Source organism: Pan paniscus, chromosome 6, assembly GCF_029289425.2.
Source record: "Pan paniscus chromosome 6, NHGRI_mPanPan1-v2.0_pri, whole genome shotgun sequence".
NCBI classification, from domain to species: Eukaryota; Metazoa; Chordata; class Mammalia; order Primates; family Hominidae; genus Pan; species Pan paniscus.
In genome coordinates this window covers 102,849,512-102,867,290 of record NC_073255.2, presented here as the reverse complement: position 1 = coordinate 102,867,290, position 17,779 = coordinate 102,849,512, and the positions used below count along the sequence as shown (strand labels likewise).

Sequence of the window (17,779 nt, the reverse complement as noted above, 5' to 3'; positions counted from 1 at the left end):
TTTTCGGTTCTCATTTTTACTTAAGCTCTAACTCCCTCTTCTTTGAAACACTTTCTTTTGACTTCCATGCATTTGTGTGCTGGAGCCAGTTCATGTGGCCTCATATAAGTTGGTTGCTTAAAATTTTGAAATTTTGTGAGCTGATTTTAAACCACTGAAAGCTTGAATCAGACATGGTGGGAGTATTTACAACAGCAAAATCAGCAAACGCTACAAATTAGGTTATTTGTTGTTTTGTTTTCAGAGAAATGGTATTCCAGCATACCTATGTGCCCTTGTACCATATCCTTCTGGTTTACCTCTTACCTTTCAGACTGCCTTCTGAGTGTTCTTAACTTTCCTTTTCATCTCACCTTTTAAATATTGGAGTGTCCCAAGCCACTTTTCCATTCTCTGTCTACTCACTCCCTAATATTGTCTATTTCAACACTATCAGAGGCTATTTCACTCCCAAATTCATAGTCCAATTCTGAACTCACCCTTACGTACCAGACACAGACACTTGCATGCCTACTAAAGAGCTCCACTTGAAAGCCTAATTAGCATTTCAAACTTATGTCTGAGAAAGAATTCTTGTTATCTTCTTCAAGACTTATTTGTTCAGCAGACTTTCCTATATTAATAAATTGCACACAATTCACCCAGCTACTTATGTCAAAAAGCAGCTAGAAGTCACTTTTATATTATTTTCTTTCTTTCCCATCCTATCACCAACCTCTCAATTAGTCCTTCTGGCTCATGGCCAAGCTTTCCTACTTCTCATCATACCCATAGATGCCAGCCTAACTGAGTCCACAGTAGCTCTTCAGTAGCTACTTCACTGATCTCTCTGCCTCCACACTTGCACCACTTCTGTCTGTACCCCACTTAGTTGTATAACCCACTTACTAGCCAGAGTCATCTTTTTAAAAACTTCAGTCAGGGCATGTCACTCCCTTACTTAACATTTTTCAATAGCTTCTTAGAACAATTGGTGAAAAACCGGAAAGCTTTCCTATGGCATGTAAGATGCTTCTTGACCTGATCGCTAGTATATACTCTGACCCTCTCTCACATCACTGTTGCTAGATTCACTTAGTAGCTTTCTCTTTTTCAAAAGCGTCAATGGGTTGCTGCCTTATGTATGTTTGCATTCATTGTCCTCTGTACCTGAGGAACTCGTTTTTCAGATGTTTACTTAGCTCCATCTTTTTATATCAATTTATCTTATGGTTAAACGTTAATTCTTCAGAGACACCTTTCCTGATCATCTCATCTAAAATACATTTTTTTTGCCCTCGGTATTTTCTGATCTCCTTTATTGTTTTGCAGCAGATATTCCTTTTTTATTCATTTACTTGATTACTTTGTCTATGTCACTAGAATGTAAGTTTCTAGAGGGCAGTGAATTTCATATTCGTCCTGTCATATTATCCTAGCACCTAAAATGATGTTAGTATGTTAGGCACACAATAACAGTTGTGTAATAGACAGGTAAATGGAAGGATATTCAGATGGATAGCATTTGAGCTATACCTTCAGGAGAAAGTTAGATTTTATAAAGTAAATGAAGTAACAATAATTAAAATCAGAAAGACCTCACATAGATTGGGTAAAGTTTGTGAAAGGGTCTATGTGATTCTATTAATTTTATTTTTTACTTTATAGGTGCTAGGAGCTATTTCATATTGCTCAGAAAAGTTGTTTTTTTTAAATAAAAGTGATTGACACCTGTATAGAAAATTGATTGGAGTATGAAACACTAGAGGCAAATAATCAATTGTGGGAGTTAGTAGAGATTGTAATGATATTTACAAATTAAATGACTTGTTTCTAATCCACCATAAATGTGTGCTGCATTTTATTAGAAAGTCAAGTCTTGAATAATGGGCAAAGATGTTTCTTTTCTTCTTTATTTTCTTTCATTATTGCTTTAATTGTTAAAAGCTACAAAATTGCATGATTATCAATGACATAAAATCAGCAATACATGCAGAAAAATAGTTCAACAACATTAAACAGATCAATCTTGCACTTTAATGACAAGCTATATATTTATTATAAAGAGGTATTCTAGGCATTTTACTATAAAAATTTTTTTGACTGCAATCTAGAGGAAAAAAAATACTCCACAACTATCTTACATGTAATAAGAAGCTATTTTAACTATTTCAAAACACTATTGTATATAACTTTTACACATTTAAAATTTAGGTCATGATAGAACAAAACAAGTTGAATATTCCTTATCTGAAATGCCTGGGACCAAAAGGTTTTTGGATTCCACATTTTATCAGATTTTGGAATATTTGCATATACATAATGAAATATCTTGGAATAGGACCCAAATCTGAACACAAAATTTATTTATATTTCATATACACCTTATACGCATAGGCTTCAGGTAATTCTGTATAGTATTTTTAATAATATTGTACATGAAACAAAGTTTGTGTACATTGTACCATAAGAAAGTAAAGGTGTTATTTTCTCAGCCACCAATGTGGACAATCTGTGGTTGCATGGCATCACCATCATTCCTGACTCTGAATTTATATGTTACCAATAAGCAATCATTTTCTTACACTTATTCACACATAAACTGTGTGTTGTGTCCCTGCCTTTTGACTGCAACTATCAAGTAGAATTTTCCACTTGTGGTTTATGTCTGTGCTGAAAATGTCTTGGATTTTGGAGCATTTTGGATTTCAGATTTTTGAATTAAGGATGCTTAACCTTTGTGTATGATAGTGTGTGTATGTGTGCGTGTATGTGTATATAATATGCATACATCTATGTACGTTTAAAAACTTTTAAAGTGGAAAACTTAAAATTCAAAAGTGAAACAAACATTATTGGAAGTAACAATAAATTCATTTTCATTTTCAGTGAAACTGATGCAGAGATGTCAGACATTATTTCTATTAATTTGAAAAAAGAGTTCAGATAATGAGCTCACTATTACTTTTCCAGTTGATTTCACCAATTTATCTTTTACTAAATTGACCAATTCTTTGGTTAAGTCAGTCTAATTGCATTTCTCCTGAACCCTTGCCCCATATCCCAACAATCAACCTACATCGTCCCCTACTTTGTTGACAAAATCCCTTTCTCAGGAAAATTGTATCTGTTATTATAAGACGGTGCATGTCTTTCTTTTCCATGACTGGCACCAGTGATCTTTCTGTGCATTAGGAATTTATTAACTGTAAAAATCACAGCTATAATCTGTTGAATTGGTGGAGATAGTTGATAGACTACAGGTTTTAAATGGAATCCACACATTTTGAAGGTTAGATGAGGTTAATTCATAATGGTGTCAGCATGCTTGACTTAATCCTTGCTGATAAAACACAAATAAATTCAAAATAAGTTTCTTGAAAAGAAGCCTAACTAATATATGTGCAATTATGGCATTTGCTGCTCGTTTGTATGCTTAGGTTTAGGATTCACTTGGTCCCCTAAACCTTACTCTAGTTGATGTCTATAGTGCTAAGTAAGCCAATCTGTAAAATTCAGATATCTGAATATATGATGAAATAGTGCATATTTGGGCCAAGCTGAGCAGTTGTCATTTTTTATTTGATCAAATTTGAGCTAGAGCTCTTAGATCACACAAGGGACACAGCCTTTGGCTACTCTAGATGGAATGTATTTCAGATGGTGCATTGATTTATGAGAATAAGGTGTCTGAGACACTTCCTTTAAGCATCCTAGTAACTATCTCATAGCAAACGTATATTGGGTTAAAAAAAATCCCTCAGTATAAAAAAGAAAAAAAATGGTAGATTAATACAGATAAGGCCCAGATATTGAGTATTAGTGCATCTGGCTCATCATCATCATCATAGAATTTTATCAGGTGCAGATCACTATAACTTACTTTTCTGATATCAAAATTTTCTGTTATCTGATCAGCTCTGTGGACCAATTCATGATAGAAATTATCTTTAAATTAAAGCAAACTGCTCCTCCAGAACTATCTATAAAATTGTTTATATTTTATATTAACAAAAAAGTATTAAAGCACTAAAAGATGCAAAAGATTTATTCAGCTCAAAGAAAAAATCTCAATATATAGAGTTTGATATTATGAACACTATTTTTTAAAATCAAGGGCAAATAGCTAATATATTGATCAAAGAATAAAAATTACAATACAGGGATCAAATTTTAAAAATCAATCTGTTGTGTAATATTTGTCTCAGGTAACAATATTATAACATGAATTTCCTTTCTCTTTAATAATGTATATGATTCTTTCCCCATGGCATCTGTTCTGAATCAGTCTGTTTTCCCATTGCTTTTAAAATCAGGTCAAGGTTAATCTCTTATTCCATGTTTGCTTTCCAGGCATTAGTCATGAAACTGCTGATGAAAAGGTGATTTTTGGCATTGAATTTAACTCAACCTTTCTGGAATGTATACCTAAATCCCAACAAGCAACTATTAAATGGTATATCCAGAGGTCAGGGGATGAGCATCGAGAGGAGGTAAGCTGTTGTCATCAAAGAATACTCACTTTGAGGGAAATAGTGTACGATTGAGAGATGTTCAACTTTTAATTCTGTATGCTACTCTCATCATTATTTGATTAAAAAAATAACAGGTTTTACTCACTAACACCAAAGGTAACAATAGCTTTGAGATAAGAATAGGCCAACTTCACACAAATGTATTCGTAAAATATATTTGAAAGCAGACTGATTTTTTTAAAGAAATTTACATTTTTTTTCCAAATTCCATATTTCATAAATTGCCTATATTTAGGAACAAATCCCTGACTAATAACAAGAACACCGTATTTTTCTTCCCACAGTAGCACAGTGACTACATTTTAGTTCACATTGTGTTTAATTTAGATCATGAAATGAAACATTTTGAGGGTTATATTAAAACAGAAATATCTATGTTTATCAAATTATATGAGCAAATTAGATAAGTATCCAGACATGTTAAACTAAGGACACTATAATGAATAATGGAATGAACACAGGATTCAGAACTGCATATCTTGAGTTGAAACATGGTCCTTAAACCTTTGGTAATGTTCCTGAGCCCCCAATTTTCTAAGTGAACAAAATAAATTCAAAAGTTACTATAAAATTAAGTGCAAAATGCATATGAGAATGTAGAATTTCAAAAAAGAGGCTCTTACAACTGTAAAATATGCATATAAAATTACAGATACCCTATTAGTGAGGGTATTTTACATGTGGATCAGGAAAGGGTACTAATCATGTGTTTGGAAAATACTGGTTCTACCTTTGGCTTGACTCCTGAGAATTCATGAGCAGATCATAACTTCTCTAGAACTGAGTTTCTCTCTTATATAAATAGATCAAATTTCTCTAAAATATCAGCCTTATTGAAAAGTCTATAAACATTTAAAATAGTACATGTAATTAAGTCAAACATTAGTACATAACAGTGGATCTCAACCTCCAGTAATTTTGTTTCCAGAGTGCCAACATTGGGCGATGTCTGGAGACATTTTTGAACATCACAGCTGGGTGGGTGGGTGGCCAAGTGGGTGCCCCTGGTGTGTACTGGGTAGAGGTCAGAGATGATTCTAAAAATCCTACAATGCACAGTCCCTCACAGTAAAAGAAAAATCTCACTCCAAACGTCAATGCTGCTGAGGTTAAGAAACCTTCAAGTAAAAAAATCAAATTTTATCATAAGAAATTAATTTAAAGATATAGCTCTACTGTTACATGAAGAATTTAATATAATTCTCTTCATCTAACAGCTACAAGAATAACTTTTTCTAAATGTTAACTCTTTACATACTTAATACAAAAATAAAGGAATAACTTCATGCTTTGTTAAGTCAAATTTCGCCAATAAAACTAGATTCGTCATCATTCCTGACGTCTATAAGTCCTAAGATTATGGCAGATTCATAGTTACACTGAATATTTATTTTAAGGGTCCCATTTTTTACCTATATATTGAAATATTATTTGATACAGAAATGATTATTTAATTTCAAAATATAAGGCATTTACTTACTATCCAAGAAATATTGAAAGAACGATACTGAAATTTTTTAACTTGCAGATTTTTTGTTACATTGCAATGTTTTAATCTTAAGTGTCACAAACCAATATTTTGAATTTCATAGCGAATAAAGTTGGATAATTGCTTTTCAGTTAAATATAATTCTTTAATAAATGGCTTTTTTCTTCATGGGAAATTTAATCTGATTTTTAAAAATATGTGGTCCTCTGCTTGAGTTCAGCTCTCAGCTCTAGATACTTACATTTGCCTGTGGTTGTTTGCACTCACATCTTTCATTTTCTTGAAAATTCTGTGCATTACTTTAATTTACCTTTTAAAAGTATATTATATATTCATAATGGTACCATGCTCCATGAATTTCAATGGAGCAGAAATACTAATCGAATTTTACTTAAAAGTATCTTTGCTGTAATATTTCAACTGGTATTTTCATTTATCTTTGTAAATAGAGAGTTTCACATTGTCCAGGGTATGCAATACTGCTTCCTGAGCTGAGGAAAAGGGCAATATCCAGATTATACTTGAAGCATTTTTCCCAGCAGGATGCTTTCTGCTCCTTATCCATAAGGTCACAGTTTGGAATCTTTCCTCCACTCAAAAACAGCCTGCGGGAGGGACCATGATCTCCTGTGGCACAGAGGCTGTCACCAGGTTATTCTCTGCCAGGAGGAGAACATTTCCTTACTGAGCTGTTTCACAGTTGGGTGCTGTACGGGAGGTCATGAGTCAGTTATCTGCTGACTTTCTTATAAAACTGTTCTTAAAATTGATGATGTTTATGCTATAACTAGCAAGTCAATTGGCAGTCCCCAGGCTTCTGTTGAACTTTTGGGATCTGAATAAGTAAACAAGGCCATACTATATTTTCTCTGTGCATTTTAATAACATTTTTAAAAATCTTCAAATACTTGCATTATTCCACTTGTAAGCCTTATTTTATTTTTGTTCTTTTTATTCTAAAAGCAATATAAATGATTTTTAAATTACAGTAACACATAAAAGAACTATGAGGCCACTAAGTGTAGATAAGCATAAATAATATTTTGATGTCTATTCCAGCTTTTTTTTTCACTCACCATTGCACTGTGAGCATTTGCCATTATCATTTAATGTCACTTCCATGTTTTTTCTGTCTCCCACGCATCCTACCCTGATGCCGTAGTTATCCATAGGTATTCCAGGTGTTCTCTCACTAGATCATGTTCCTGCTTAAAATAATAATAATGAACTTTGTTATATCTGAGTCTTTCTCTGCTTTCTAACTATTTTCTTAGGAAAAAAATCTTAGAAGTAAAATAAATAAGTTAAAGACATTTGTTATCTTTATGGATTTTGATAAACAACAGCATATTGCTAATTTCACATAAAAATCACTGTATTAGTGTCTGTTATGAATCCCTGAGGCAAAATTATGGTTCACAATTTGAGAAAATCCTTATCAGTTTAATATGAAAAAATGTATTGCATTAATATCTACTTCTTTGAATATTAGTGAATGTGAACTTACCTTCTTATGTGTCTTGGTTGTTGGTTTCAGTTGTATTTGGTGAATTGTCTTGTCTGTCATTGCTTACTTTATATTGGCATATTTATTTAATAATAATTGTAATAAGTCATTTATATATTACAGATATTAATAATTTAATGTTATACATATTATACATTTATTTTATTTTACATTTCTTTTGTTTCTGGCAATTTCTGACTTTCCGACACATTTTATGTTTTATATAGGCAAATCTGTTGATTTATGGTTCTGTGATATGCTTAAAGACTGCTATGCTGTTATGCTTAAAGACTCCTTCCCCAATGAGACAGCAATTATATATTTTTCTAGTTATTTTATGATTTTTTTACATTTTGCATATTGTATTTATATGTACCCAAAGATAGTAAATTAATCTAGTAGTTATTTAGGTATGTGTATATTTGATTTTTTTCTTTTTAATAACGAGCTCATTGCTCCAGCATCCCCTTTAGTAAGTTTTCCTTTTTCTAATGTTTACTTAAAAATATTAATTGTCAGTTTTGTGGTATATTAATAGATGGATGATATACAGTGTCATGTAAGTAAACTCTGATAAATTTTAAAACATGTATACAAATGATTCCATTCCAGTTCATTTTCCTTTCTTCCAAATTAAATAAGAAAACTTTTCAGTCTATTTCTTAAATACAGAAAAATTTTTGCAACAGTTTTGCAGACATTTGTTTTCTCACACAAGGAGCTTTCTTTATTTTTTAATCCTAATTTCCCTCTAGTAATATTTTGTGTTTGTTAGAGAAAGGGGATATTTTTGAAGCCCTGATCTCTTCCAAGGCACGTGCAGTGGTTGTACTATGAAAGAACTGACAGGTGAATTATCTGTAAAAGAACTACTATTAGGCTGCTATTATAAGAGATAAAGTCCCTGACCTTTACCTGCTGCTTAATACTTAAATGTCCTTTGTCCCTTCCATGTTACTCTTCTCATGTTAGATGAATTGCCCTTCACTGAAGATCTACATTTAATAATGCCAGCTATATTATCCTTGTTCACATTAGGCAAATGGATAGTCGACCCCAGCTCAAACGTGGTTTTAATTTGTAAAGTTGAGCAGTTTTTACTTATCACTTCTACAGTGGAGAAAATTCCAAGAGTTTAAATCAATGGCCAGAGATTACATTATCTCTTTGTTGAGGAGCTGAATTTTCTAAATTGACTGTGCTGACATTTCACTGTTGAGATACAGTCTGCATAATGCATCCTATTTCAGCAAAGAATGAAAGCATTACAGAGAAAGAGACTGTAAAGTAGGCAAATGTTAATCAACTACTTAGTTTCTGGGTCACAGATTTTTATCTCTAAATTGCAAAAATTCTCTGTAAATATATCTGTTCAAAATGTCTTTTATTAGAGCTGCCAGTTTACTGAAAGCATATTATTGAAATTTTAGCAAGAAAAATAATAGTTAAATGATCTAACAGACATTAGTTAGACCTAGAAAGCTGAAAATTTATTAAATCAAGTATGATATCTGTAGGTCAAAAACCAAAGAACAAATCCAGCACTCCACGGAAGAAAAGAAAGTTGAAAGATCATGACCGTGTAATGGAATGCCAGGTGTTTATGGAATCCTGAGTCCTGTGGGGACAGAACTAGAGGAGAAAGGATGGAAGGGAACCAGACCTCAAAGTACAACATAAACAGGATACAAAAAGATAATAGCAAAAATAATGATGAAGTGTTACACAATATGGGTGAGATCAAGTCATAATTTCTTCCTGTCAGAAGATTAAAGAGAACAATAAAAAGTCCTAGTCAGAGCTGTGACAATCTCTAAAGGCCACATTAAATGTAATTTAAACATAAGCAAGAGTACCAGTTATGTAAAGGAAATCTAGAGATGAACTAGAAGTGGAGATATCCACTTTGATTGTCATGCTAATAACCTCAGGCCATTTTCTATTAAGAGAATTACAGTAATAAAGGCTTCAAAATATTACCTCTCAAGCAGCATGGCAGTAGGATGTAATGTTGCTAATAATACTTCACATTTTAACCTTCAAAGAGCTTTGCTTTTAATCCCCCAAACACACCATATGCTGTGCCACCAACTTGATAGATGGGAGACCAATGGGGGAAGAAAAATGAGTCATCATAGGAAACAGAGTAGAGACCAGAAGGTTAGGTTATGAAGCTAGCATTTTGAGACCTAAAGTGTATTAAATTTTAAAAAATTACAATGAAATTATCTAAGGGAAAAAAACAATTATACGTAGTGTATTAAATTTGAGATTGTCATTTATGTTTAAGATTGGCCATTTAGAACTCTCCCAATTCAAATTCACATTTATTTTAGGCATGAGACTTCTATGGTTTCTGAGAATGTAAATTAATTCAAAGTTAGTTTGTATTACAATAGCATTTCTAAATGTCTGGGCTTTAAGAATAAATCCATAAGAAAAAGAATACCACATCCAGCTTACCAAATAGGCAACATAAGAGAAACAAACAAACAAAACTCTGATGGTGTGGATTCAGTGCAGAGCAAAGGCAGGCCTGGAGACCATTCAGCCTCATTAACCAGGGATCTGAGCTGTGACCTGCCTTTGGCCTCAAATGGTTCCCTGCCAGCTGCACTTCTCTGGCACAGAGGGTGGCTTGCCATATACTTGTTAGTTAACTGGGCTGGTAGCCAGAGATGTTTCTTTTCCTTTTCTCATATTTCCAGAATTGGGGAGATTTTTTCCTACATATTTTTCACATAAAGATGCAGAGTACAATCCACCCACTGTGAATAAATTTAATTTAGCCATCTTTATGCCTCCTTGATTTCCATCATCTAAAAGTCTACAATACAGGGGCAGATGTGTAAACTGGGAAATCTTCCAGAACTTCTTTGTTGCTGTTGTTGTTGTTGTTGTTTTTCCACTTAATGCTGAGCCACTCAACAATACTCCACATTAAGCAGGGCTCTTTTGTGGGTAAACATGCCTCTAGTTTTACTGAAGATAGGTTCATTATTCACACCATATCATGGGCCAGTCAAGCTTAATGTTAGAATTGTCTTTTAGTAATAATGCTTCAAAGGCTGGAGAGCATCACATTTCAGTAGAAGTTCTTTGTGTTCATTGTGCTTTCTCACACTTGAAATCACATTACCATGTCATAGCATACAAAGGCATGGCAAATATTTCCACAAATGACAGTATAAAGTATCACATATATATACAGTATGAAAATTCAATCCACAGCAAAGAGAGAAATTCAGCTTTCAATGTTGCTAATCTTCTGACTAGGGTCCTACTCAATTACAGCTCTAACATCCAAAAGACTATACCCATACCTTTGGGTTTGACTTTAAAGACGTCATCATTTATGGCTTTCATATGCTACTCACATAACGTATTTGGTGATATCTGGAAAGCAGTAAATTCCACTTGGAATTATTGTTCTATTCTACATTATAGGTAGTAGCATGTACTGAAGCTCATTTTCTATACAATGTGTTCTATACAATTGTAAATGTTGCATTCTTGCTCCACATTTCAGGTGCTAATTTATGATCTTGATATAGTGATTTGTATATGAAATCTCTGTAAAGAAGGTCACTTGATGGTTTCCAGTTTTTCATTACTTTTCACAGTTTTTCATTCCTATCTGCATATTGAGAGAAAAAAAATAACTGCATTCCAAAGGTTCAGTTAGACTTACTAAGATTCAAATGTGAAAAATTAAGGATATAGTTTGGGGGCTATTACTTTAGTTGAATTTTTTTTACCCTTTTTAACTATGGCTGACAATATTATGCTTGATGACAGAGACAGAGAGACAATGAATATGTCTCTCATGTTCATCTAAGTAAAACTATGTAGCCTGTTTTCATTTGCTCTTAGCTCTCTCTGTGTTTAATTTATTACTTACATTTTTCCAATTCTGCAGTTGAAGCCTGATGAAAGAATCATCAAAACGGAATATGGGCTACTGATTCGAAGTTTGCAGAAGAAGGATTCTGGGATGTATTACTGCAAAGCACAGGAGCACACTTTCATCCACACCATAGTGAAGCTGACTTTGAACGTCATTGAGAATGAACAGATGGAAAATACCCAGAGGGCAGAGCATGAGGAGGGGCAGGTCAAGGATCTATTGGCTGAGTCACGGTTGAGATACAAAGACTACATCCAAATCCTTAGCAGCCCAAACTTCAGCCTCGACCAGTACTGCGAACAGATGTGGCACAGGGAGAAGCGGAGACAGAGAAACAAGGGGGGCCCAAAGTGGAAGCACATGCAGGAAATGAAGAAGAAACGAAATCGAAGACATCACAGAGACCTGGATGAGCTCCCTAGAGCTGTGGCCACGTAGTTTTCTACTTAATTTAAAGAAAAGAATTCCTTACCTATAAAAACATTGCCTTCTGTTTTGTATATCCCTTATAATAATTCATAAATGCTTCCCATGGAGTTTTGCTAAGGCACAAGACAATAATCTGAATAAGACAATATGTGATGAATATAAGAAAGGGCAAAAAAATTCTTTTGAACCGGTTTTCCAAGAACAAATCTTGCACCAGCAAAGTATAAGAATTATCCTAAAAATAGGGGGTTTACAGTTGTAAATGTTTTATGTTTTGAGTTTTGGAATTTATTGTCATGTAAATAGTTGAGCTAAGCAAGCCCCGAATTTGATAGTGTATAAGGTGCTTTATTCCCTCAAATGTCCTTTAAGCATGGAATTTACCATGCAGTTGTGCTATGTTCTTATGAACAGATATATCATTCCTATTGAGAACCAGCTACCTTGTGGTAGGGAATAAGAGGTCAGACACAAATTAAGACAACTCCCATTATCAACAGGAACTTTCCCAGTGAGCCATTCACTCCTGGAAAATGGTATAGGAATTTGGAGAGGTGCATTATTTCTTTCTGGCCACAGGGGTTAAATTTAGTGTACTACAACATTGATTTACTGAAGGGCATTAATGTTTCCCCCAGGATTTCTATTGACTAGTCAGGAGTAACAGGTTCACAGAGAGAAGTTGGTGCTTAGTTATGTGTTTTTTAGAGTATATGCTAAGCTCTACAGGGACAGAATGCTTAATAAATGTTTTAATAAGATATGGGAAAATATTTTAATAAAACAAGGAAAACATAATGATGTATAATGCATCCTGATGGGAAGGCATGCAGATGGGATTTGTTAGAAGACAGAAGGAAAGACAGCCATAAATTCTGGCTTTGGGGAAAACTCATATCCCCATGAAAAGGAAGAACAATCACAAATAAAGTGAGAGTAATGTAATGGAGCTCTTTTCACTAGAGTATAAGTAGCTGCCAATTTGTAATTCATCTGTTAAAAAAAATCTAGATTATAACAAACTGCTAGCAAAATCTGAGGAAAAATAAATTCTTCTGAAGAATCATAGGAAGAGTAGACATATTTTATTTATAACCAATGATATTTCAGTATATATTTTCTCTCTTTTAAAAAATATTTATCATACTCTGTATATTATTTCTTTTTACTGCCTTTATTCTCTCCTGTATATTGGATTTTGTGATTATATTTGAGTGAATAGGAGAAAACAATATATAACACACAGAGAATTAAGAAAATGACATTTCTGGGGAGTGGGGATATATATTTGTTGAATAGCAGAACAAGTGTAAAATTTTAACAACGGAAAGGGTTAAATTAACTCTTTGACATCTTCACTCAACCTTTTCTCATTGCTGAGTTAATCTGTTGTAATTGTAGTATTGTTTTTGTAATTTAACAATAAATAAGCCTGCTACATGTAAAAAGAACCAAACTCACAATATTAACATAAACATCTTTCATATTTTGTTAGTACTTTCAAATGTTTTCAATTTGACTTTCCCTCTGAATATGTATGGTGTGTTTCCTGTCTGTTTAAGCAGAACTCACCTTTCCTTCTTGTAACACAGAACCCTTAGCCTTCTTCTGTTTTGCCTTTTCACGCCCTTTATAGTGTGAAATGAAAAATTAGTCACTTCCTCACATGGAAGGCAGCTTTTCAGAAAATGAAATAACAGACATTGCTCGTTTCTCATGCATTCTACATATCTTGAAAGAAAAGTCTGTGAGAAAACCCTGTGATTAGAGGGCAACTTAATGCAAGATCTGTGGCTCTATGTTGAGAGCATTCTCTCTCTGTTATATTTATTTTATTTGCATTGCTTACCTATCTCAAAGTAGTCAAACTGATATATGAGATTGAGTACTCCCTTTTGATATTATATTGATGAATATTTGTAGGTGTTTCACTATAAGGAACAGCTAAGGAATAATTTTAATAAAAGTGAACCAGAACAAATCACTCATTTAAAAAGTAATTCAGAAGAACAGTGTGGCATGATCAGACTTCTAACTGAATAGCAGAACAACAGTGTTTGTAATTATAGATTTACTTGGACAAAATATTCCAGGAACTCATAGCGAGCTCAAAGCAATTAAGTGGGAACATTTTTAATTTAAAAAAAATTTCCAAATATTTGTGGGTCCGACAGTAATGATCAAAATATGAATGACTTTGGAAAATTTACATGAAGCTCAAGCATTAGGATTGACTTATAAAAATAAATTTTATTTCTATCCAAATTTGAATGTCCAAACCATTTTTTAGTTACTTCTTTCTAATCCTAGTTATTCAGACAAAATTTGGAAACTTATTTTATGACCACATCTAATATTCTGGCTGCTTTGGATACAATACTCTTAATTTATGATAATTAGTTAAAATATATTAAAAATATTATTAGTAAAATTTCACACAATAAAAAACAACATAGAGTACAAATATTTATGTGTATTTTTAAAGATAAAGAACATCTAAAATGTGTTTTTTTCTTAGCTTTTTAGTTGTCTAGAACATTTAGAGAAAGAGTATGAATATATTAAATCCACAAACACACTATATACTTCCTCACCACTGACTATTTTATCAAATTTGCCTTAAAATAATGAAAAAGAAAAGTATAGTTAATGGTTTCAAATATGCTAAGAAATTGACTCTGCGGAGGGGACCTTAAAATGCCTGTTTACTCATGTTTTCGTATTTTTCTTGTCTCTAATACTTTTGTCTTTGTCTGCCTTGTGTGTTCTTTTCTGAATTTCATTTCAGCAATTTATGCTGCTAAATAGAATCCTGCATGTCTGCATTCATTTACATTCAACTTATTGTAAATTTTAAGATTTTATTTAGAAATGAATTGTCTAATTAATTTATGTAGAGTCCTTTTTTCCAAAGAGCTCAAAACACTACATCCACATTATTGACTTTTGGAAACCAACCAAATTACTTAAGAAATGGAAAAGTAGTCACAGAGAAATTTAGTAATTTGCAAAAGCCACAACAGTAGTGGAAGAATTAAAATTCATAAAGTCTCATCATTCTGTTGGCTAAAATAATGCTGTTTACAATATTGCTGGCTACAAAATGGTCTTACTCTTGAATTTTGCTTTTGGTTCATGTTTTGGTTCTTCATATTCTAGTATGTTTTGTTCCTGCTGAATTTTACAGACTCAGCTAAACAATAAGTTATTAGTAGTCACTTGTTTTCATTATCATAATTAAATTTCCAAGAACAACTTGATATCATTCAGCTGTCCAAAAAATAATAAACAAGAGCATTCATTAAATACTGATTTTCTTAAACTTAAATGTTATACTTCATATTTATTTATATAATACAAATGGAAATCAAAACTGAAATAGCCTCCCTTTAGAATGTCACATTTTTCTTAGAAAACATGTTGGAATTGGTTAACCTTATTGGGAATGGATAATTTAGAAACAAACCAAAAAAAAAAAAAAAGATATTTGAAGTGTTTTTATAGGAGATGTATTTTTATCATAGTAAATGATCACAATTTTAAATAATTCATCTTACAAGTCAGGTAAAATAAAATCGATTCCCAGATTCCATACATTAGGAGTGCAAAGACAGGATCATACACATGACTTATACCTCTCATTTAAATATTTTGTAGTATAAAGTATTTATGGAAAGTGTTTGAGATAGACGATTTTTGGGAAAGGGCAAAATCTGTCAGATGCCATAGTTAATCATGTAATTTAATTGTGGTATTGCCAGTGGTTAGCAATCAATTTTGAATTTATAATTCTGCTATTTTAAAAGAAATGTAGTCTTGTAGTATGAAATAATTAAAAATTGTTAAATGTATATTTTGGTTGTATTATAATAAAATGCAAACATTACTGTTCTATGATTATAAAAACTACTGGTTTGTGTGCAAATTTTGTTTTCAAACCCCAAATACAGTAAATTTTATATATAAAATAGGTCTAAAGAAAATATAAGATGCAATATTTTCTGAAATGTTCAGTAGATGTATTTCATACTGTAAGTATGCAGTAATTTCATTTATGAAAGAAAAGAATGTGTCCCACCCAATTTGATACCATTATATTGCTAAGCTTTATTGTGATTTAATTTAGGTTTTAGTGGATTGAGATAAATGTTATTACCACAAATAACTACTTCTTTTAAAGTTCTCAGTTGCCATCTGATTATTTAAAAATACTCATCTACATGTTTAGCTGTATTGGAGTATAATTTATTAAAGAGTAAGGTGTGGATTTTGTCTTTAATTTTGCTCATAAAAACATTTTTAAAATTTATTTTACAGACACATATTTCTTGCCAATTTGGTATACACGTGAAGAATATTTTATATGTGCAAATAAATAATATAATGTCCCACAAATGTGGTACTCAAATAATAAAGAGAGAAACTGTGTTGAGAACTGTCACTGACAAGCTTGTAACATAAGTTTACAGTAATAGTCTTTAAAAGAACAAATAATTTTCACACAAAACACCTAAAAATTATTACTTCTTTTGGGCTACTAAAAAAATACAGTAAACTGGGTGGCTCATAAACCACAGAAATGTATTTCTCACAGTTCTGAAGCCAGAGAAGTTCACGATCAAGGTACTGGCAGATTCTGCGTCTAGTTATGGCCACTTTCTGATTCATAGACAATGCCTTCTTGTGTGTCCTCACATAGTGGAAGGGGTGAATGAGCTCTCTTTGGCCTGTTCTACACAGGCAATGATCCCACTCATCAGGGTTCCACTCTCATAACCTGATCAACTTCCAAAAGGCCCCATTTTCCGACACCATCATCTTGGGAGTTAGGATTTCAATGCTTAAATTGAGGAAAGAGGGAACACAAAAATTCAGACCATAGCAGAGTTCTTAGGTACTAGATCATGTCCAAGCTTTTACTATAGATGAAATACAAGATTAATAATTGAGAAAATTTCAGGTATATTTATTTGAGTACATAAAGACACTTAAGTAATTCTCAAGACAGAAGAAACAAGAATGTAACAGTTTAGTTGAGAATGGAAAGCATGTAAGACCACACAACTTGCTGTCTTTACTAACATGGCTTTACTAGTCAAAAGAACTCCTGTCCAAAGAAGATGAAGTTGAAAATACATTTATTGTTTGTTTCAGAAGCTCATATACTTTTACATTACATATATGTTGGCATAAACACTCACCTTGGAAAGTGATTTAGCAATATCCAATGAAGTTGGATTTTAGTGGATTGAGATGAACGTTATTACCACAAGTTACTACTTCTTTTAAAGTTTCTGGCCGGGTGTGGCAGCTGATGCCTGTAATCGCAGGACTTTGGAAGGCCGAGGCGGGCGGATCATGAAGTCAGGAGATTGAGACCATCCTGGCTAACACAGTGAAACCCCATCTCTACTAAAAATACAAAAAATTAGCCTTGCATGGTGGCGGGCGCCTGTAGTCCCAGCTACTCGGGAGGCTAAGGCAGGAGAATGGCGTGAACCCGGGAGGCGGAGCTTGCAGTGAGCCAAGATCATGCCACTGCACTCCAGCCTGGGCGACACAGCAAGACTCCATCTCAAAAAAAAAAAAAAAAAAAGTTTCCAATTGCCATCTGATTATTTAAAAATACTCATCTATATGTTTAGCTGTATTAGAGTATAATTATCTCTAGAACAAGCTCTTCACAATTAGTATATAACCTTGAGAAACTTCTCCACATGTGTAATAGTAGACATCTTTGAAACTCTATTACAGGATAATTATAACAGAAAAGCAAAACAATCTATATGTTCAAGACAAGGAGAATGAATAACTTGAAATATACTTACTAAATAGATACAGAAGTTTAAATTAAAAAAAAAAAAAAGTTGGGGGTGGAGCCAAGATGGCCAAATAGGAACAGCTCCAGTCTACAGCTCCCAGCGTGAGCGACG

General features: G+C 32.9%; 1 protein-coding gene across 2 annotated transcripts in view; it reads left to right on the top strand.

Annotated features, from left to right (window-relative positions):
• Nucleotides 1-15,732, top strand: part of SEMA3D (semaphorin 3D) — a 191,392-nt gene extending 175,660 nt beyond the window's left edge. For both annotated transcript variants that reach the window (XM_034964345.4, XM_055114602.3), the window contains 2 exons: nt 4,333-4,472; nt 11,430-15,732. In XM_034964345.4, coding sequence (XP_034820236.1) covers nt 4,333-4,472; nt 11,430-11,855 — 566 coding nt within the window. In that variant the 3' untranslated portion in view covers nt 11,856-15,732. The remainder of the gene's footprint in view (nt 1-4,332; nt 4,473-11,429) is intronic.
• Nucleotides 15,733-17,779: the final 2,047 nt, after the last annotated feature.